Here is a 23939-nt window from a genome sequence, read left to right on the forward strand (position 1 = left end):
GAGCACTGAACAAACATTTAAACTCTTTATAACTTTAAAAAACTGTCTTTAGGTTCTGCTAAATGTTCTCACTGCCAAGTAGAATTAATCTGATAGACCCAGAGAAATGGAGCTAAAAGAAACACATGTTTATATTGGTCAGTGATATAGAACTTATGGAGGTCCCGTACATTTTGGATAGATTCCAATTAACATAGTATGTAAGGAACCCAAGGTTTCTTTTTCCTTAATAAATACTGTTCTAAGTTAACTAATAAGTAAAGTTTCTTAATTTTACAGCCAATCTCCCTTGGAGGTGAAACAGAAGACTTTAGAATGAGACTATGGAACTCCAAAAGGACATTTAAAAGATACCAATTAATTGTGCTATATACATGAGATCATCCAAACTGTTCATGTGTTTAAAGCCTCCTCTGTTAGGTCTGGCAGGTCGAGGTGACCAGTAACTGTTTTACTCTTCCCCTGCCCTCTTTCTTTCTGGGCTTGAGGTGGGCTGTGTGACCCAAATGGAAAAAAGAAACTTAATGCCACTGGTACTGACAAGGGATTTCAACATGCACTTTTTTTTTTGTGGGAACCAAGGTGACAAAGTAGAAAGGGAGAAGGATGGGAAGGAAAGTTATGGGGCAAAATAAAAAGATCTGAGAACCCTTATAATTACAATAAAAATCATAATATGTACAGTAACAGAAGTGTTCTATTGTTAAAAGTTACATAACCATACCGAACAAGGATTTATTCTCGCACAAGCAACAAAGAATAGTGATTGTATTCCTCTTCCTCCCAAATATTTCTTTTGGCTAAAAATAAAACCATTTAACATAAATTCATACACAGATGTGAACCTAGCAGGATTCTGAGGGCTGTAGAAAGACATAGAGCCAGGCAGACACACAGTGTTCAAGGTCAAAAACCAATTGTACCACTAACTCCTAATGTCCTTGAACATGTGTTTAGTCTCACTGAATCCCAGTTTTCTCACCTATAAAATGAAGTGTTTGGAAAAACTGCTAACATTATTTTCCTCTTCTAAAATTCTATGATTTAAGAATTCTCTTTTGTAAGGTATTTTTTTAAAGTTACATTTGCTTCAAGTCTCTTATTCAACACAGACAAAAGCAGAACACACCATATCAGAAAGTATTTATGCAACACACTACATAGTTCTTCACATCAGGCAACTGTGCCCTCTATTTTGTTTCTTTGGTATTCAGTTAATTCACTGCAGAAGAGTTATTACATAATCTAGTGCATTTCCACACATCTTCATATTTCCAGCCAATTATAAGAAGATCTATCAGACTACGATGTTGACAACTGAGTTTTTCTCCAGGATAGAACTCAGCACTAATATCCTAGGTGTTGCTTACCTTGAGGCCCCAGGTTTGACTCCCAGCATATCCCAACTGTCTTTACTGTTTCGAATTCTGCGAATGGTGTCTGCTTGTTCTTTGGTGAAACTAGCACTGCTATTAGTGATTGGACGTTTCCCGCCGTTTTCACATAAATCAACTATGGACACATAAAAGGTCTGCAAAAAGAAACCATCCCAGAATAGAACTGATTTTATGAAAATAGGAATTCCTCTTAAGCATAACTTAAAGAATTTTGATATATTCCAATAACTTAAAATTCACCATAAAGCATAAGGAATAAAATTTAAATGGCTCATAATAATCCTCCTCTGAAATAATCACACTAGAGGTTAAAAGGTAATAGATGCACAGTTAGAAAAATTCAAATAGTAAATAAAGTATAAAATGAAAATTGTCTCTCAAGTTCCTCTCCTTGAAGTAACCATTGTTAATATTTTTTGAGCATCTTTCCAGAAAGATTTTCTATCAGAATACCAGTACATTCATCTACACACTAAACACTGACATACAAGAAAGCTGATTAAACATACTGCTTAGATCCTTGCATTTTTTTCACATAAAAATACAGGGGTGCCTGGCTGTTCTAGTCAGTAAAGTGTGTAATTCTTGATCTTGGGGTTGTGGTTTGAGCTCCACACTGGGTACAGAGATTACTTTAAAAAAATAAAATCTTTAAAAAAATACATCTTGGACTCTTCTCTCTGGAGAGTACATATAGACACTTTCTTCATCCTTTTTCATGACTTCAGTATTTCACTGTGTGACTGTATCTTTATTTATTTAACAAGTCAATTGTTTCCAGGTTTTGCTACTACACACAGTACTTTAATGAATACTGTGTGTGTGTGTGTGTGTGTGTGTATACACATCTGCACAGTTGTGGAGATACTGCTTTAGGATAAATCCCTAAAAGGAGAAGTACTAAATAACAGTGTGAAGCATTTTAATTTTTTATTTCAATATCTTTCATTAAAAAAAAAAACTAAACTCCCATCACAGTGTCTGACAGTGCTATTTCTCTATACCCTTGTCACTATGGGGCATTATTGTACAGCTTCACTTTTTTTTTTTAAGATTTTATTTATTCATAGAGACACAGACGGGGAGGGGGGCAGAGGAACAGGCAGAGGGAGAAGCAGGCTCCATGCAGGGAGCCCGACGTGGGACTCAATCCAGGGTCCCCAGGATCACACCGCGGGCTGCGGGTGGTGCTAAATTGCTGCGCCATTGGGGCTGCCCTATAGCTTCACTTTTGCCAAGCCAATGTGTAGTACATAGTTTGGATTTGAGTTCTTTAATTATAAGTGAGGTTGAGTGTCTTCATATGCTTAGTACTTTTCCATTTTCTGTAAATTGTTCAGATTCTTTGACTACTTTTTGATGTTTTTCGAAATGAAAACTTTTTTTATTTTGTTTATATTTCATACTCTGTACACTTTTTAGATTCCCTTTGTTCAAAATACTAATTAATATACTATATTGCTTTCCAATGAACACATCTCTTCCCTCCAACTCTTATTTAAATCTCTTCCTCTTCTTTTTCAGATATTTCCATAGTTCCTGTTGTTATCTAAAAATTTTATATTTCTCTTAGACTTCTCCTTATCTCCAGTTTTTATATTTCTCTTAGACTTCTCATCTCCAGTAATAGCTAATAGATTTGGCAACCTAAACAAGAGGACTTGATTTGTGAGAAGGGTGTCAAAGGAAAAGCCACTAGATACCAAAACAAGAGTTGATGTGATTTAGTCTATCTTACTCTCCATTCACAATGTGAGTAAGACAAAACTAAGCTCCTTTCTGACATAAAGTATCTATAAGTATATAGGAAACAAAATATTAAATTGAGCCACCAGGAAAGTACTACTTCTAAGTGTTTGCTCACATAATAGTTTTATTATATTCCTTGTTAGCTTTATAAAAAACAGACTAATTTATTAGTGCTGCCCAAGATTCATCTGAAAGGATAAAAGCAACCTAAAAGCCATGAACAGTTCACAGATGTTTGCTTATGCTCTCTGTCAGTAAGGTTTTCTTCCAGTTTATAAGTTAAACTAAAATAAAAATGCCCCCAGAGGGATCCCTGGGTGGCGCAGTGGTTTAGCGCCTGCCTTTGGTCCAGGGCGCGATCCTGGAGATCCGGGATCGAATCCCACGTCGGGCTTCTGGTGCATGGAGCCTGCTTCTCCCTCTGCCTGTGTCTCTGCTTCTCTCTCTCTCTCTGTGACTATCATAAATAATAAAATAAAAGTTTAAAAAAAATGCCCCCAGATTTCTGAGGGCAAGTATTCACTCATAACACCCATGGTCATAGAAGGCCAGCTGTGGCATATTATATGGTACAGTAGAATTGACGTCAAAAGTCTATTTACATTGTACGTCTGAGTTCCAGCCATGATGGAGTGATGGGCACTAGATGGGACTAGAACGCCTGCCATAAACTACAAAAATGGACAAATATACGAAGCAACTATTTTCAGGTAGTGGACAATAGCAAGTGCAACACTGCCACTTGGCTTTCTACCTGGAATCCATTTCTTGTCTGAGCAGTCCCAAAGTCCCACTGAATTGAAGAGACAGAAATCAGAGGTTAAAGATACCGAAGTGGTTAGAATCTGCAGAGCAGGGCATTGGAGAGGAAGCAACTAGGCAGAGTTGGGCCCCAGAAGTCCATGTCCTCAAGGGTTCCCTACTAATTTGTAGCTGAGGTCAGGCTCTACAGACACAGGATGAGATCACCTGAGGCTTACCAGGTAATAGCTATTATGGGATTGAGAATAGAACCAATATACTAGAGGTCTTCCCAAAGAGGTATAATGGAAACACTATAGTTTGACCTTGCCAGAGTGCAGAGGTTGCCTTACTACCTCATTAGCACCCCCGTATCTAGCTGAGACATCATGGAAAGACTGTGGTTTGGTAGTAGACTCATCTTAACAAAATCTAAAACCAAGAGCCGACAAGATCTGAGAAGGAGACAGAATCTGAAGGCTGAATTCTGCCATGTTAGAAAAGCTTGGGCAACACTTTGAGCTTCGTTCAGATCCTTGCTATTAAGGCAAAAAACAAGCCCACACAAATTCAATATGATCTGCCAGTAACTGACTGCCTGCTGAAACAAGAACCAATATTCTGCTGAGGAAAATAAAGAATCTAGAGCCTCTACAACGTATTATCCACCATGTCTGGTGTTTAATCAAAAATCACTACTCATACAAAGAAACAAGAAAATGTGGGCAGCCCAGGTGGCTCAACCCAGTGCCTTCAGCCCAGGGTGTGATCCTGGAGACCCGGGAACAAGTCCCATGTCAGGCTCCTTGCATGGAGCCTGCTTCTCCCTCTCCCTGTGTCTCTGCCTCTCTGCCTCTCTCTCTCTCTCATGAATAAATAAATAAAATCTTTTTTTTTAATAAATAAAATCTTAAAAAAAAAAAAAAAGAAACAAGAAAATGTGATCTATACATAGGGGAAAAAAAGCTGTCAATAGAAACTGGACCCAAGATGGTTCAGATATCAGACTTACCAGACAGACTTTAGAGTAGCTACTATAAATGTTTCAAAGAGATAAAGGAAAATATAGTCTTAATAAGTGAACAGAAGAGAATCTCAGCAGTGAACTGGGAATTATACAAGAAAATCAAATGCAAATTCTAGGACTGAAAAGTACTGAAGTGAAAAATTCACTCAGTGGATTTAACAGCAGTTGAAAGTCAGATCAACAGAGACTATGGAATCTGAAAAACAGAGAAAAGGGAAAGAAAAATAACACAGTCTCAAGGACTGTGGGACAAAAATCAAACAGCCTAATATACATGTAACTGGAGTCCAGGAAGGAAAAGAGTGAAAATAGAGCCAAAAACTTTTTAAACAAATAATGGTGGAAAACACCTGTCTAGCAAATCTGAGAAACTCAACAACACCAAGCAGGATAAATATAAAGAGAACCACATCCAGTCACATAGTCCAAAGCTGAAAGCCAAAGATAAAGGAAAACTCTTGAAAGTGGGCAGAGGGGGAAAAGAATCCCAACACATTATGCACAAAAGAGTAAGAGTAAGAATAGGTGGTAACATCTCATGAGTTGCAACAGAGACCAGAAGAGAATAGACCAGCACTTTAATGTGCTGAAAGAAATTTAATTGTCAACAAGCATTATTTATACCCTTTGGACAAGTCATTTTACTACTATTAGATGTTATAACATCTGAAATGAGAATAAAACCTGCCACACACAGTAAGTCTCAAATGAGATGAAACATGTAAACTTTTCCAGAATTGTAAAACACTATTCAAATGATTAAGTATCATTATTGCACATAAATAGGCACAAACTCACACAGGTTCATGTACTCAGTAGAACAGAAAGTGTGGCAAGCCAACATCAACCTTATGGTCTTAAAATAGAAGCTACTGATGCCCAATTCAGCCTGTCAGCCAAGGATGAAACCTGTCTTCTAGTAGGGGCGGTGACATTTTAAGAGAAAGAAATTTAGCATAAAAGATTAAATAAAATCCCACTCAATAATTAAGAACAACTCTTTATAGTATAGCTACATTATTTGAAATGCTAAAAATTCCCAAAATATCAGATATATTCATAAGAAAAAAATGCATAATTCATGCCACCACTTACTTCCAAATGTATCTGTAATTAAGAGTTGACTTCACTTTATAATTTATTGTTTTAAAAAAGCCTTGTTCTGGGGGCGCCTGGGTGGTGCAGTTGGCTAAACATTCAAATCTTGGTTTCAGCTAGGGTCATGATCTCAGGTTCATGAGATCGAGCTCCACATGAGGCTCCATGCTCAATGTGGAGTCCACTTGAGTTTTTCTCTCTCCCTGTCCCTGTACCCTCTAGTTTGTGCTCTCTTTTTCTCTCTCTCTCAAATAAATAAATAAATCTTAAGGAAAAAAAAAAACGTTATTCTGGGCACCCAGGTGTTTCAGTTGGTTAAGTATTCAATTCTTGATTTTGGTTCAGGTCATGATCTTAGGATTGTTAGATCGAGCCTACATCTGGCTCTGTGCTGGGTGTGGAGCCTGCTTAAGATTTTCTCTCTCCCTCTCCTTTTGCCCTTCACCTTCTAAAAAATAATAAAAATAAAAATAAGTAAATAAATCTTGTTCCCTTAAAAATATTCAAGATTAATAATTTTTAAAAATCACCATCCATTCAGTTCCAATATGAGTACATCCTTCCATTGCCTACTTGGTGTTTTATTTTTATGTGACTGGCTAGACTCTGCAATGCCATTCTCCTATAATATCATTAATCAAAGGTAGTTTTAAAGAAAACCTTTGTTCCTACTGTAAGTATATAGTAACTATTGTTAAACTTGATGGTCATCAAAATCACCTGAAAAGCTTTTTCAAAATATAGATTCCTAAGTTCTATCACAGCACTAAGCTTCCAGTAGGTCTGGAGCCCAGAAATCTGTGTTTTGAAGAATTTCCCAAAGTAATTCTGATGATCAGCCAGGTCTTGTACACTGTAGGCAGATATCACACACACACACACACACACACACACACACACACACACACACACACTCACTCTCTCTCCCTCTCTCTTACTCTTTTTCTCACCAGCTTCTAAAAAGAGTTGCTTTAATGAGCAACTCCTATTATATTTCTGCTTCTCATAATTTAAACTAAAATTTGGCATGGTCAGCCTTGTAACAAACTAAACAATGCTAGCTTACCTGGAACATCTCATTGATTCCTTCTCCAGTTTGTGCTGAAGTTTCAAAGTACAGGAACCCTTTACTTTCGGCCCACAGACGCCCTTCACTTTCATCTACACAGCGGTGCTTGGTACAGTCAATCTGAAATAAAAATTTGGGGGGTGGGCAGAGAGAAGACTCCAAACTTGATTCACTAGCATAGGTCCAGTGAAGTCTTCATCAATCCTTTACTGAGGCAAAAACTACTCTTAAATGAATGCCAGTATATACATACAATTATCAGGACCAAAAGGATCAAAAAAATTGCCAATGTTGAACATAGACTGATTTCCTGTGGCAAAATGACAAGTGCCTGCTCCCACACTTTATCCTTTAAGAAAACTGCTCCATACCTCTCTGAAAATTAGCTTCATAATATCTCCCATGCTCCAGGGGCCACAGTATACTTCTCATACCTTTCTGTAATCCATGCTGCACCTAATTATTGTCCCTTTTCTAATGAGGTCGGTGTAATTATTAGTCGGTGACTCTCCTGCTCAGTCACCAATATTCTTCCCCATGTAAGGCACCAGAAAAAAAAGTGGATAACTATCCTGACACATGGGAGTTTTTGTTTTTATTCTTTATGTTCTAGGGATGTATGTTTTGAAAAGCTGTTGATTACTATATTATAGAATAAGGGCTTCTTTTCATTTGTTCCCCAAAACTCAGAGCTGCACTCTTCCCATAATGAATCTAGAAAGTCAAGCATACCATTTCCAAAGCAGTTACCTTGTTGGCACACACTGCAAATACAATATTTTCCATGTTTCCGTGAGGTCCAAGATCTTGTTTCATCTCTGCTAGCCACGCATCAAGAGCATCAAAGGAGTCTTTCTGCCCAACATCATAGACCAGTATTACACCCTGTGTATCCTTGTAAAACTCATTACGAACCTTCAAATAAAAGAACAGATGCACAAATTGCAGTTTTGTGATTTTGTAATATACCTCACAGTCATTAATGAAACAAAGCATGTTCTCTTGTATATACATAGTATTTGCTATTGTATCTCAATATCTACTGGTCATTAAAGGACTTCGTATAAAATCAAAGTAACATGATTTAAAAAACCCTACTAGTACAAGGTCTTGTGATGAAAACAACAGCTTCCTGCCCCACCCCTTCTCACCTCCAGCTCTACTCCCCAGAGGCAATCAATCTTTATTTCTCGTTAGTAGACCTTAAAATAACACAAATTCTATAGAGTGAAGCTCTTCTCAGGAAGAACCAGAGGGTAAGTGAACAATTCTGAAGAACTTAAGGCAAAAATAACACAAGCATCAGCAACAGATACAGCCATTTATATACCACAGCCCAAAGCTGGGTTCCCCAGGATGCTAGGCAGAGTTTCTCTAACTCTTATGTCTGCACACCAACTTCAGAGCTCTGAACTCAGAGCCTCAGTGTGATGGCTCTGGAGTCACACAGATCTGGGTTCACATTTACTTACTAGTTGTGTGATCTTGGGCAAGTCACTTAACCTCTCTGCATCTCAGTGTTTTCATCTGTAAAATGGGGATAGTACTACTTACTTCAGGGGGTGACTGAGGATTACATGAGATAATGAAGGCAAAGCACCTAGATGGTGCCTGCAAAACAATGTATATTTGCACCTTCTGCCTTCCTTCTTCGCACTCCTTCTCTAATTGTCCTCCTTTGATATTTTTGCTAGAAATAGCAACTTGCTTCTGGTACATATCTATAATTCTAGGAAGAGGCAGCATGAAGTACAGGGCACACGAAAGTAGCAGAGGCAATGACAGGCCAAGTGAATGCAGAATAACACTGACACACTCAGGGTTTTAGGCCAAAATTCCAGTAAGAGATAGAGGACACATGTTACTCATTCTTCCCATAGAATTCCAGTATGTACACAACTATACCAGTCTGTAGTAAGAAATGAAGACATCTTACACACATCAGGTATGAAATTTAGGTTTCTGAGCATAGACAGATGCCTGGGCCAAGAATGCAAAAGCCTATCAATTTGTAGAAACAGAAGAAGCTATCACCTAAATTAAAACCAACTAAATCAGAAAGAATTTATTTTTTATTTTTTATTTTTTTTTAATCAGAAAGAATTTAAAGTGATGAACAGCAGGGGTCTTCTCCTCTCAGTCCCTAAGGTCCTTAGCCCACCTGCAGTAGTGAAAACCAGCCTCTCCCCTCTTTCTTGCAACTTAACTGCCTTGGCCCCCATATACCATATTCTCCAGGTTCTTGACTAGTCTTTTACCAACTTCTCCTTTCTCCATTGTTTCCACTCCAGCTGGCCACCATAATTCCCCAAATCCCATCCTGGGCCCTCAATCTTTCTTTTTCAATCCTTTCTTCCAACTCAAACAACGTTATCACCTGCATAGTTTCAACTGTGAGAATCTCTAAAGTGAGCCTTTTCATCTGTGCTTCCAGACCTGCATTTTCAGTTAGCTCTAGACTCTCCCAGCTGAATGTCCTGCTGGAATCTCAAATCCAGTATGTACAATAGGAAACCTTCCAGCTTATTCCTTCCTAGTCTTTTCCATTCCTTGAACTTCTTTTTTTTTTTAATTAATTTTATTGGTGTTCAATTTACCAACATACAGAATAACACCCAGTGCTCATCCTGTCAAGTGTACCCCTCCGTGCCCGTCACCCATTCACCCCCACCCCCCGCCCTCCTCCCCTTCCACCACCCCTAGTTCATTTCCCAGAGTTAGAAGTCTTTATGTTCTGTCTCCCTTTCTGATATTTCCCACACATTTCTTCTCCCTTCCCTTATATTCCCTTTCACTATTATTCATATTCCCCAAATGAATGAGAACATACACTGTTTGTCCTTCTCCGGTTACTGTGGCCAAGTTCAAAAAGGGTGTTGCCTGAGTTCTCCTCTGGGATTTTGATGGGATCTTGTCTCACATTGGAGCACACCATTCTCTGAGTCAGGTGGATTGAAAGACTAGTGTTAACCTTTGCTGCTTTGCTTTCCTCTCCCTTTTCACTCAGCAGGTACAAATAATCCTGTAGGAGCTACCTCTGCTAGGTTTCCTGCACCTGGCACTTCTTTCTATTTCCACGTCCCAACATTACACTATCTCTTGACTACTACTGCAAGAATTTTCTAAGTAACCTCCCCAGCAACATTATACACATTGCATATTTATCTTTTTAAAGCCCTGGTTCAAAAATTCTTTGGTGTTTTCCTACTGCCAACATCCTAAAGTTCAAATTCTTTTCACTGGTGTTGACAGTTTCTGATCAGCCTTCCACCAGCTTCCCAGCCTTATCCTCCTACCTCCTGTTATTTCAAACTGGATAATCTCTCATTCCCTAAACCTGCCCTTTGCCTCTCTAGTTCCATCTGTAAACAAACACCTCTTTATCTTTAATCTTTCAAGTTTAGCTATGACACCATATCTTTCCTGGTTTTTCTGCCCCCACCCCTCACCATCTAACCCCCAACTCCTTCCAAACACAATTTAATATCCATATTCCAGGAATTCCACAGCCTTTGTGCTTCTAGTAGTGCTCATATCACTTCCTGTCTGGTTTTATAGTTGGTAGCATATACAGCTGCCTTCCCCAGTAGACTGCAAGCAACGTGAAGGCATGTATCTTGTATCCATCTTTGTGTTGCCAATAGGGCCTAGCAGGTCTAAGTATTTTAGATATTTTATTTTTTTTTTAATTAATTTATTTATGATAGTCACAGAGAGAGAGAGAGAGGCAGAGACAGAGGCAGAGGGAGAAGCAGGCTCCATGCACCGGGAGCCCGATGTGGGATTCGATCCCGGATCTCCAGGATCGCGCCCTGGGCCAAAGGCAAGCGCGAAACCACTGCGCCACCCAGGGATCCCTATTTTAGATATTTTAAATCAAGAAGAGCTGAAAGTAGAGAATGTAAGTAGAGGCCAAAAGGGAAAAGAAAGAATTTCAAAATGCAAATTATGCTATCCAAAGGGAGATTTGTGTGTAAATAGAGATTTAGGCAAGCTCCATGGATTTCTCTTTCAACTGCCTCAAGTTCAAGTCTGGGTTTCAGCAACTAGTTACCTCTGTAATCTTGACTAAGTGGTTTTATCACCAGCTTAATTTCCTCATCTGTAAAATGAAAAAGTCAAAGGAGAAGCCTCAGTGGAGTCCCCCACAGCTCTCTTATTCTTGGCTCCCAAACAGCTCTCAGAGTTAGTCCTGGAAGTCTTGCTGCATCCAAAGTTTAATTAAATAGGATGCTAAGGGAAAGGCAAACTTTCTAGCTTGTAGATCAGAGAAAGCTGTTACTTAAAAAAAAAAAAAAAAGAAAGAAAGCTGTTACTTTAATGTCACTTGGGCCTTGGGGCGCCTGGGTGGCTCAGTGGTTGAACATCTGCCTTTGGCTCAGGTCGTGATCCTGGGGTTCTGGGATTGAGTCCCACCCTTGCAGGGACCCTGCTTCTCTCACTGCCTATGTCTCTGACTCTCTCTGTGTGTCTTTCATGAATAAATAAATAAAAAATATGATTCGGGCCTCAAGAATTTTCTATAGACTGTCTAATTCATACCAGCAAGCCCCAGAATGATGTGTGCATCAGTGGAAGCAAGATTGCTGTTAAGATACAGGTCCAGCATTCCCTTGCTGTCCTCTCTTTGACACTGTCCTCTGAGAGTGCTGTCTCACATGTTAAGCAGACTGTCCTTTCTCAGTAGGGCCTTTGGGTAAATCTGTCAAAAGGATGGATGACAGTAGTAGCTTCAATGGAGGACAGGCCTCCAGGATGAGGGGAAGCCAGGGATCATGAGAATGGCTATGGGTGCTTCACCAGGTGTGTGCCAAGCAAAAGTATACTTTGGTCAGTTTGAAGCTTAGGGAGGAGATGGCTTTGGTCTTGTCAAAAAGGAGGGTTTGATCTATAGACAAGTAAATATTTGAAAAAAAGGGAAAAATCACAGCTATTCAGAAAAACAGTACTTCAGAAGTGGTGATTTCAATTCTATTAGTTATACTTCTATCTTTTTGAGCTGCTGGAAGAAAAAGCTATTGTAATTTCAGTTTGCATTGATAAGATGTCTAGTGTCTAATGATAGAAAGTAAAGGAACTCTCAGTGCTTTTCATTAGACAATGTCTAGAATGTTGTGTTCAGTTCTCAGCTCCCTATCAGCTAACTAGAAATTATCCACAAATGATGTTGAAAGGCCTAGCTGGGGCAGGACTAGAAAATATTTTACCTGAAAAGGAACAGAGTAATGAATATTAGAAAGGTTCTCTAGTAGAAGCACAGACTTAGTCTATGGCGTTCCAAAAACAAGGTGAGGATCAATAGCAAAAGTCAAAGAAAGGCAGCCTTCAAAAGGAAGTTGTTAACCTAGAATTTTTACCGCATAAAGGATGAACTTGTGAAGTAGTATGATCCCATCATTAGAAACATTCATTCTCCAAACTATTACAGTCCGTACCACTCAAAACTATTCTGTATATCATATCATCCCTTGATTCCCACCAACTTATGTAATTCCAACTTATCCATCAAAGCTTAATTTATTTTTTAATTATTATTTTTTTAAAGATTTATTTATTCATTTATGATAGACAGAGAGAGAGAGAGAGGCAGAGACACAGGAGGAGGGAGAAGCAGGCTCCATGCTGGGAGCCCGATGCGGAACTTGATCCCAGGACTCCAGGATTACGCCCTGGGCCAAAGGCAGACGCCAAACCTCTGAGCCACCCAAGGATCCCCTCAAAGTTTAATTTAAATGTTGCTTCCTTCAACAAGACTTTCTATCCCCCCAGATAAGCTAGGCTAGGTATTAAATATTCCTAAGCATTCTGTCATTTGTTTAACATCTGTCTTCTCTGACATATTTGTGTTCCATGAGGACAGGAGCTGTATATTACTGGTGTCCAACACAGAAACTGGCATACTGGTATGTGGTGAATGAATGACAGCCATTGATTGGGAAGGTTACAGAAAGAAATCCTACAGTAGGCAGAGGTCTGGTCCACATTAAATTCTCAGGCATTTTCTAACTCTGCATTTTTTAAAACTTTTTTTTTTAAAGAGTTTATTTATTTATTTATAGAGACACAGAGAGAGAATGAGAGGCAGAGACACAGGCAGAGGGAGAAGCAGGCTCCATGCAGAGAGCCTGACATGGGACTCGATCCAGGGTCTCCAGGATCACGCCCCGGGCTGCAGGCGGTGCCAAACCGCTGTGCCACCGGGGCTGCCCTCTAACTGCATTTTTATAAGTTTGGAGAAATCTAAGATTTATTCTAGCATTTCTGGTAACCAGAATCTATGCCAAGCTTACAGGCACCTACAGCCTCCATTCCATTTTCACTGACAATATATACTTGTAAAATTGATTTAACCCATGTAAGCCTTCACATTTAAAAAGAATTCATTCTACATACATATTTGGGTACATTCACAAGATAGAAAGTTATACAGCCAATACATTTTTTTCCCAAGAAGATAGAATAGATATACTTTTCACTATTCTTCCTGCTAAGTAAAAGTAAAAACTGTGAGTGTTACATAAAACACATATAAGACACATGGAAGATGGAGAGAAGAAGGCAGATAAGCTAGGGACCTCAGGATCTAACAAATGACACCATGGTAAGTTTCTGGATTTTCTTTTGCCTCATACATCTAAGACTTGGAACTAAAGAAATAGAACTTAGAAATGCCAGTGGGTACAGGCAAATAAAAGCCCAACAAAAGCCTGTTCTCTTTAGCCAAAGGAGCAAGAAAGAGGCAGCTTCACCAAAGAACTTTAGATGATAACCCTACTCCAGCCACACACCTCAGGAACAATCTGTCTCTCCATCCCCACCCATCTAAGAAGAAGCTAAGAGGAGATCGTGGAGAAAATAAATTACTGAAAATAACTAAACTAAAAAAGCTTAGTAGTTAGGCTGACCAGAAGAATGGAGGAGACAGTAAACAAACTCAGTGACCTGGAAGGCAAAACAGTAAAGTTTACCCAATCTGGAACAATAGAGAGAACATAAACTTAAAAACAAAAAACCCAGAGCCTCAGGGACCAATAGAACTACAAGAGATCAGTCCAGAAAGGAGAGAAGAAACAAGGTGGGGCTGAAAAGTACTTAAAGAAATAATGGCTGAAAATTTCCCAAATTTGGTATGAGACATAAAGCTACAGATTAAATAAGGTGAGAAAATCCTAAACATGAAAAACCCAAAGAAATCCATGCTAACACACATAACTAAAAACCTTAAAAATTAAAGACAAGGGAAAAATCATGAGAGCAGCCAGAGACAAATGACCTCTCCTATGTGGGAAACATTTTCAAATGACAGCAGATTTCTCATCAGGATCCATAGAGGCCAGAGGAAAGCACTACACTAATCAAGTGCTGAAAGAAAAGAATTATCAGTCTGGAATCTTTTTTTTTTTTCCAGTCTGGAATCTTATAACCAGAAAAAATATTCTTCAGGAACAAAGGGGAAATTGAGACATTCTCAACAAGGAAAACTAAGCTGATGCCAGTAGACTTATGCTAAGAGAATGGCTAAAGGAAGTTCTTTAAACAGAAAGGAAATGATGAAGAAGGAACTTATGGAATACAGCAAAGGGTGGAAGAACAAAGTAAGCAAAAATATGGGTGAATATAGGAAACTCTTTCTTGAGTTTCCTAAATTATGTTTGACAAACAAGCAAAGATTAAACAGTTTGATGTGGTTCTAGCAGTATATAGAGAAAATTTTAAGACAATTATAAATGGGAGAAGATAAAGATGCTAAGGGAGGAAAAGTTTCTAAAATTCCACTCAAATTGTTAAAATGATGACACCAGAAGACTGTACTAACTTCAATGGTTTTATAATTGCAGCACCCACAAATGTAGCTATTCAGGGAGATTAATTAAAAAACACTATGGACAGGGATGCCTGGGTGGCTCACTGGTTGAGGGTCTGCCTTCAGCTCAGGATGTGATCCCGGAGTACCAGCATCGAGTTCCACCTTGGGCTCCTGCATGGATCCTACTTCTCCTCCCTCTGCCTATGTCTCTGCCTCTGTGTCTTTCAAGAATAAATAAAATCTTAAAAAAAATACTATGGACAAATCAAAATGGAATTCAAAAAAGTGTTCAACTAACTCATAGGAGGCAGGAAACAAAACAGAGAACTGGAAAAGCAGAACAAACAGAAAACAATACAAAAAAGCAGACTTGTGCTCCAATATACCCATAATTACATTAAATGTAAATGGTCTAAAGATACCAATTAAAGGACAGAAATTGGCAATAATAGATTAAAAAGCATGACCCAACAATGGGCTATCTACAAGAAAGTCACTCAATACAATGATATAAGCAGATTGAAAGTAAAGGGATAAAAAAGAATATATTAAGCAAACATTACTCAAAGAAAAGCAAAAAAGCTATATTAGTAACAGATAAAGTAGACATCAGGACAAAATATTACTGGAGACACAGGGGGACATTATATAAAAATAAAACTATATAATGAAGACATAGCAATCCTTTTTTTTTTTAAGATTTTTTTTTTCAATTCATTCATAGAGGCACAGAGAAAGAGAGAGGCAGAGACACAGGCATAGGGAGAAGTAGGCTCCATGTAGGGAGCCCGACGTGGGACTCGACCCTGGGTCTCCGGGATCATGCCCTGGGCTGCAAGCGGCGCTAAACCTCTGCACCACCAGGGCTGCCCAAGACATAGCAATCCTAAATGTGTATGTACCAACTAACAGAGTTGCAAAATATATGAAGCAAAGATGATAGAACTGAAAGGAGAAACAAATCCACAACTAAGTTGAAGACTTTAACAGCCCTCTCTCAACAATTAATAGAACCACCAAACAAAAGATTGGCAAGGATATAAAAGAATTCAACAACACCACGATCAACAAGATCTAATATTTGTAGAGCACTCCATCCAACAATAGCAGAATACAGATCCTTTTTATGTACTCACAGAAGACCAAGATAGACCATATCCTGGGTCCTGAAAAAAACCTCAACAAATTTAAAAGAATCAAAATCATACAGTACGTTCTTTCATCACAATGGCATCAAATCAGAAATTAATAATAGACGGCACCTGGGTGGCTCAGTGGTTGAGCCTTTGGCTCAGGTTGTGATCACGGGGTCCTGGGATCGAGTCCCACATCAGGGTGCCCACACGGAGCCTGCTTCTCCCTCTGCCTATGTTTCTGCCTCTCTCTCTCTGTGTCTCTTATGAGTGAATAAATAAAATCTTTTTTTAAAGAAATTAATAATAGATAACAAAAAATCTCTACTACTTGGAAACTAAACAACACACTTCTAAAAAAATCCATAGGTCAAAGAGAAAGTCTCAAGAGAAATAAAAACCAAAAACACATTGAATGAATAAAATGAAATATAAATGAAATTGAAAATACAACATATCAAAATGTGTGGGACACTGAGAAATGGTGCTGGGAGGAGAATTGATAGCAACAAATGCACACATTAGAAAAGGAGAAAGTCTCAAATCTATAATCTAAGCTCCCATCTGAAAGAACCCAGAACAAGAGCAAAAGAAACACAAAGCAAGCAGAAAGGAGGAAATAAAAGATAAAAGCAGAAGTCAAATGGCCAAACTAGAAAAGAACTAAGAGCCTCCTCAGGGAAAATGAAAAACCCAAGGAAGGAAAAACAAAAGAGAATGGCTTTGAGATTATTTTGAGACTTCTCAGAATGGATGGCAGACAAAAGTAAACCAGGTGGGGTTCTCTCCGGAAAGATAACACATAAGGCTGAGGAGTGAACTGGAAAGATCACGCTAGTACCTTGCAATGAAAGAAGTCACATTGCTGAATTCTTAAGTCCAAGTGTGAATATAATTATCCTTTCACATTCTGGGCTAAGGTATAAAGTATAAAGCAACAGTCCTTTGAAAGTTAAAAAGTCATATCTATGTGTTTGATACATTAGTGATGAAATTTCCTATCACTATTTAAGGGGATGGAACAAAAGACCAACAGGTTTCCATTTAGTTAAGGCTCAGAAAGGAAGCCATAAACAGCAGCTAAATTCACCTAATTTTATACATGATTCACATACTGGTTGTTTCAGATAGCTCAGGATCTTTCCCTAATCCACTGATAATACTGGATACAAGTTTTCCCAAAAAGGCTTTCTTACCTCATAGAAGAAGGGATGGCCAGCCATATCAAAGATGTTAACTTTGATTTCTCTGTCTCTGACTTGTACTCTGAAATGTTCAAATGCAAACAATTCCAAAGAAGGTTATGGCTTCTGCATTCCCATTCATATCATTTATGTCACTTACGAATTTAAAAAGGTAGTGTAGAAAATTTATTTTTTTAAGGTTTTTTAAAAAATTTATTTATTAATGAGAGACACACACACAGAGAGAGAGAGGCAGAGACACAGGCAGAGGGAGAAGCAGGCTCCATGCAGGGAGCCTGACATGGGACTCAATCCTGGGACTCCGGGATCACTCCCTGGGCCGAAGGTGGCGCAAAACCGCTGAGCCACCAGGGCTGCCCTAGTGTAGAAAATTTAAAAGAGGCTTTCTTAGCACCTCTTCTTGATTCCAGATAATCGTTACAAGAGAAGCTAGCAACTCAGCAGCTTGTCAACCCGACATGGGACTTGATCCCGGTTCTCCAGGGTCACACACTGGGCCGAAGACGGAGCTAAACCACTGGGCCACCGGAGCTGCCCACTAAGGTGTATTTTATTAAAGTCTGTGTGAGGGACGCCTGGGTGGCTCAGCAGTTTAGCGCCTGTCTTTGGTCCAGGGCATGATCCTGGAGTCCCACGTCGGGCTCTCTGCATGGAGCCTGCTTCTCCCTCTGTCTATGTCTCTGCCTCTCTCTCTCTCTCGTGAATAAATAAATAAAATCTTAAAAAAAAAAAAAGTCTGTGTGACTTTCACTGAACAAGAGCAACAGTCCGCTTGTTTTCAAAAAATTTTAAATAAAGAACAAAAAGGGAAAATAACACCCATTTGTATTAGAAATTTTAAATACTGTCCATCATTGTAGCATATTTGCATCTTGTCCTTTTATTTTTTTCAAGAAAAATCACTATTGGAAAATAAATTAATGAAATATTGTATTTCAAATGTTAAAGAAAAATACAAAGATGGAAGTTTAAAATTTGTCCCAAATCCTATGACTCAGAAAAAGAACCTTTGTCAATATATATGAACCTCACTGCAGTCTTCTTTCATGCATAGATATGACTGATAAACATAAGTATTTTCATAAAAATGGGATTATGCTATTTTAAAATAAAAAGTATAAAAGTTACTCATTATTGAATTGAATAAAAGAAAAAGAAACTGAAGTAAACTAGAATTCCTCATCACAAGATGTATTTCCTAAAAGACCCCTCTAAATTAAGAATAGGAATTATTAACAATAACAGGTTAGAATCATGCTCTTAAGTGACATATTTCAGTTTAGACAGCATTGACATGACTCCCTCCTACAGAATACAAGGACATCAGTACTCACTCTCATTGTTCCTATGCTACCTCCTGGTTTATTTATTATTATTATTATTCCCTTGTTCACATTTATAACCTCCATTTTCTGTTCTGAAACCATAATTCCTACAGTTGTTTTATATTACTTGTAGATTTAAATCAAGCTAACCACTAATCATTTCTTCATTCCTGAATTCTCTACCACATTTCAGCAATTCTAAGACACATATTTGTTTTCATTTTAACATCTGTGAAATCAGGATCCATCTTATAAAAGAGGATGTAAGAACAGCTAAACAAAATAACGACAGTCTAAGAGCATCTGGAGAAGATCTGGCATAACAATTTATATTAGAAAATTTTGCTTTAAAGAGAGAGCAGCTGAGAGGGGATGTAACTAAAGGTTATGAAGTCGGGAATGAACACAAATGTATTTACACACTAAAACTCAAAGAGGTTAATTTAATTCAGATGCCAGACAGGAAATTACCTTAAGAGAAATGGTACTTTTTTACCTCAAGGTCATGCTTTCCTAGGTTATGGCCTAGAGACGACCTGCATCATTATTACCCAAGGCTGTTAAAAATGCAGACTCCTGTGCCCCACTTCAGACCTGACAAATGAGACTCTTAGTGGACGGGTCCCAGGAATCTGCATTTTTACAAACTCTTAAAGTACTTCTCAGCATGCTGGAATTTGAGCTTCACTATGTTAGAAACAGGAAGGATGGAGTTGGTATCTATTATTTTTACTATGATGCTTTACAAACATCTGCTAATAGGATTTGTTTATATAGAACATGTTTCCTAAAAAGGTTCATCTGCCAGTTAGGCTTTTGACCTCCTCATTTTTGTAGACCCTACACCTAAGGCAAGGCCTGGCAAAAAGAATGTGCTCAGTGATGAACAAATTATATGATCACTACCTTATCTGTAATGGTCTCATTCCTATCTTCCCTGATTTATCTTCAGAATCTCTATTTCAAGATGTATCATTTTAGAACAGCCCAAGTCTATATAATTTACAAGTCCAAAGAAACAATGTACTTACTTTGTGACTCCATAGTCAATTCCAATTGTTGCAAGGTATTTAGACACAAATCTTTTCTCACAGTACCGTTTTATAATACAGCTCTAAAAAGGCAAAGAAAAATACATGCTTTTAGTAAATATACTCTGGAAACATACAAAATGAGCACAATTCTTCATTACAGTTTCATCATTCATCACAATGAAAGAGAAAGCATTTTCTTTTTTTTAAAGATTTTATTTATTTATACAGGAGAGAGAGAGAGAGACAGAAATAGGCAGAGGGAGAAGCAAGCTCCCTGCCAGAAGCCTGATATGAGACTTGATCCCAGGACCCTAGGATCCCAGGTCCCCAGGATCATGATCTAAGCCGAAGGCAGACACTCAACCACTGAGCCAGCCAGGCATCCCGAGAAAACAAATGCTAAAAGTGAAAATTTTAAAGAAAAATTACTTAAATATTCTTCCCTTAATACTAAACATGTTTCAGTTTATTTCTTGATCCTTGTGCTCCTTTCTTTTGAAGATTTACTCATGCTTTCAACAATACCACCAAAACATCTATGTTTAGACATTTGTCTAAATGTCTGACCTCCCTTCTCAAAAGCAGATCTACAACTTAAAATACTAAGACTAGTTTCTACTTAGGTGTCCTGCTGTTACCTCATATTCAATATGTCCCAAAATGAACTAATCCTATACATAAAATCAGTTCATCCTGCTGACATCCCTGTTCTGTTAATAACACCACTATTTTCCCTACTACAGAGGATCAGAATATTAAAGCCATGTTTGATTCTGAGCCTTTCTAAATCTTCCAAATGTTTCTTGTTTCTTTCTCCCCATTCCAATTCCCACTGACATCATTTGGATTTAGATCCTCATCATCTACTCCTAGACAGCTACAAGAAATTCTTTTCTGGTCTTTCTGCTTTCCTTTCCTCCCAACTGCAGTCAATACTACACACCACTGACATTATTTCACTTCCCTAACTCAAAAGTCTTCAGTGGCTTCTCATTGCTAGGTTTAAAATCCGAATTCCTTTGTCCTTTATTCAAGGTTCTCCATAATCTGGGCCTAATCTGTGTTCCCTGTCTGAACCCTTCTAATATAAACTCTCCATTTCTGCAAAACTCCCAGAGACCCGATTTCCTGACTTTTGTCATTACTTTTCCCTCTTCTTGGAAAAGTACTACTCCCTTCTTTACAAGTCTTACTTAACCTTTAAGACCCAGCTCAAACTCTGAGCTCCAGGTTGTAAGAGATCTTTTCTGCATCTGAACTCTTTTAACACTTTACATGCATACTAACATGTATGCATATATTACACATACACACACGCACACCAGCACTCATATATTGCTTTGTTAGTTATCATTTCACATGTGTATATTTACCTTCTCTCTTTAGCTAGACAGTAAACTATTTGAGGATAACAAACATCAGTATTTTACTTCTTTCTCTCTTTTGTTCATGCCAATGAAATTTGCTTAGTGCCAGGGAAAACCAATTTTAGAAGACTTGCATATTAATAACCTTTAGCACTCACGAAACTTATAATTTACTTGGGAGCGCTAGTAATGGAGTTTATTCTGCTCAAATCCTTCCCTGATGAAGGTGAACCTAAATTAAATAGGACAGTTAATTTAAAAAGCAGTTAATAAGCTTATTGTGAACTGAAGGAAAAATTTCTTTGAGTGACTACTGCTAAGAGGCTCTACTTTTAAAACATTTTATAGCTTGAATGCACTTCACAAATACTTTCTCTCACAATAGCCTGGGAAAATGAATATAGCCTTTTTCTAAATTATTCATAAGATTAAGGGGTTCGGCAGCCCTTTAACTCCAGTACACTAAACACTAGTTCTAAGTGTTTCACAAGACACACATTTAAGTAATTGTATTAATAACTATCCCTAAAACACAAATAGACAGGGTTCCTGGCACTTAGGATCTTTTAAGCTAAGTTAAATAACATAAATACAGAGAGAATGTTTCACTATTTTTCTTAAATAGACTTTTAGGTACTTTTCTTTTTTTAATGCAGTTTTCATTAAAATCTTAACAGGTTTGAGCCTCTTTTTTAAATAGAATAATCCTAAAATTCATATGAAAGAACAACTGTTTGGGAAGAAATAATCAAATTATGAAAAAGAGGAATGGGACAGGGCAGTGGAAAGAGGAGGGAACCCATCTTAATAGATTAAAATATAGTCTGAAACCAATCAAGACAGTATTATATTGGCATAAGATTAGACAAATAGGTCAGTAGAACAGAACAGAGAGCCCAGAAATAGATCTCATTAAAAGAAGAAATTTTAAAAGTGACCAAGGTGATATTTAAGGTTAAGGGGAAAAGAATGATTTTTTAAAAAAGATTATTTATTTTTTTCATTCATTCATTCATTCATTCATTCATTCATGAGACACACACACACACACACACAGAGGCAGAGACATAGGCAGAGGGAGAAGTAGGTGCCATGCAGGGAGCCTGCTGCAGGATCGATCCCCAGACCATGATCACACCCTGAGCCAAAGGCACTCTCAACTGCTGAGCCACCCAAGCATCCCTCAATTGGGCTTTCTACTTCTTTTCAAGTCAATTTTGGTAATTTATATTTTGCTAGGAAGTCCTCCATTTCCTCTACATTTTCAAATGTGCTTCTATAGAATTAGAATGCAATATTCTCTAGTCAGTCTTTTAATCTCTTCTGGTATGTAATTATGTTTCCCTTTCAGTACTAATTTTGTCATTTTTTGTTTCTATTTTTCTTAAATAGATTTTTTAGGCACTTTTCTTTTTTTTTATTGACTCTCATTAACTAATTCTCAAAATCCAAAACTTTTGGTTTATCTTGTGACCTTTTTCTAATGTCTTAGGTACTAAGTAGTCCTTTTTTTTTTTTTAAGATTTTATTTATTTATTCATGAGAGACAGAGAGAGAGAGAGAGAGAGGCAGAGACACAGGCAGGGGGAGAAGCAGGCTCCATATAGAGAGCCCAACGTGGGACTTGATCCAGGATCTCCAGGATCCAACCCTCGGCTGAAAGCAAGCGCTAAACTGCTGAGTCACCCAAGGATCCCCACTAGGTAGTCTTTTAAAATGAGATAAACCGTATCTCAAAATTCACATTTTTAAGATATACAATTCAGTGGTTTTAGTAAACTCACAAAGTTGTAAAACCATTAAGTTCCTTTAGTTTTTCTCTCTCTTCTTTAGAAATGAATGATAATGTGTTTTCCTTTCACTACAGCTTTAATTTTGTTAGGAGGGTTTCAGTATAGATTCTCTCCCTTGCATTGCTTTCTAGTTATTTTGTCATTTGTTTTGATTGGCCCTTTGACCCAAAGATTATTTACTAGGGCATGGCTTAATTTTTTTTTTTTAAAGATTTTATTTACTCATTCATGAGAGACAGAGAGAGAGAGAGAGAGAGAGGAGAGAGGCAGAGACACAGGCAGAGGGAGAAGCAGGCTCCATGCGAGGAGCCTGATGTGGGATTCAATCCCGGGACTCTAGGATCACGCCTTGGGCTGAAGGCAGGTGCTAAGCCGCTGAGCCACCCAGGGATCCCCCCATGCCTTAATTTTTAACTTAAAATTGTTTATCTTTCTACATTTTCCACATTGTTTTTTTTTTTTCATTTTCCACATTCTTTAAAATGAGCATGGTGCTACTTTTATAACTAAGTATAACTAAGGCTTTTTTTTTTTTTTTTTTTTTTTTTAATGAGAGAGAGTGAGCATTTTGAAGGGAAGGGCCAAAGGGAGAGGGACAGAGAGAATCTTAAGCAGGCTCTTTGCCCAGCATGGGGCAGGATCTCATGACCCCTGAGATCATGACCTAAGCCAAAATCAAGAGTCAGACATTTAAGCAACAAAGCCACCCGGGTGGCCCAACAAAATGGTATTTTTTTCCAAGTTACATTTAAATCTGTGGTTCATCTAAAATTCATTTCTGAGAAAGCAATGCCAAAGGAATCTACCTCACTCCCAAATAGTAAATAGTTGTTCCAACAGTACTTATTAAATGGTCCCTACATTCCCACCACTTTACTACATTTGTTGTAAATTGAATTTCCTTATGTGTTTGGATTTATTTCTCGACTCCAGTCTGTTCCACTGATGTATCTCTATGCCCTTTCCAGCACCAATAGGAAAAGTTTGGTAATTTTAAAATAGGTTTTATTATCTGGTAGTGTTTTCTTTTTTCCACAGTTTTCTTGGTTATTTTCACATTTAATTTTTTTCACATTATTTTCATAAGGACTTTAGTACCTTTTATGAATTTTGAAAGGAAAAAACCCTGTTGGTATTTTAATAGGACTGAATTACATTTGTAGATTATTTTAAAGATTTGATATCCCTAAAATG

At 37.9% G+C, this 23939-nt stretch overlaps 1 protein-coding gene across 2 annotated transcripts in view; it reads right to left on the reverse strand.

The window, feature by feature from the left end:
* Positions 1-23939, reverse strand: part of DNAJC27 (DnaJ heat shock protein family (Hsp40) member C27) — a 31764-nt gene that overhangs the window by 5556 nt on the left and 2269 nt on the right. Inside the window, exons 2-6 of one of the 2 annotated variants that reach the window (XM_055326929.1) lie at positions 19583-19665; positions 17218-17287; positions 7832-7996; positions 7079-7201; positions 1371-1531 (exon numbers count right to left, since the gene is read on the reverse strand). In XM_055326929.1, coding sequence (XP_055182904.1) covers positions 1371-1531; positions 7079-7201; positions 7832-7996; positions 17218-17287; positions 19583-19665 — 602 coding nt within the window. The remainder of the gene's footprint in view (positions 1-1370; positions 1532-7078; positions 7202-7831; positions 7997-17217; positions 17288-19582; positions 19666-23939) is intronic. The other variant, XM_055326930.1, reaches the window with a different exon arrangement.

This window comes from Nyctereutes procyonoides, unplaced genomic scaffold, assembly GCF_905146905.1.
Source record: "Nyctereutes procyonoides isolate TBG_1078 unplaced genomic scaffold, NYPRO_anot_genome, whole genome shotgun sequence".
Lineage (NCBI taxonomy): Eukaryota > Metazoa > Chordata > Mammalia > Carnivora > Canidae > Nyctereutes > Nyctereutes procyonoides.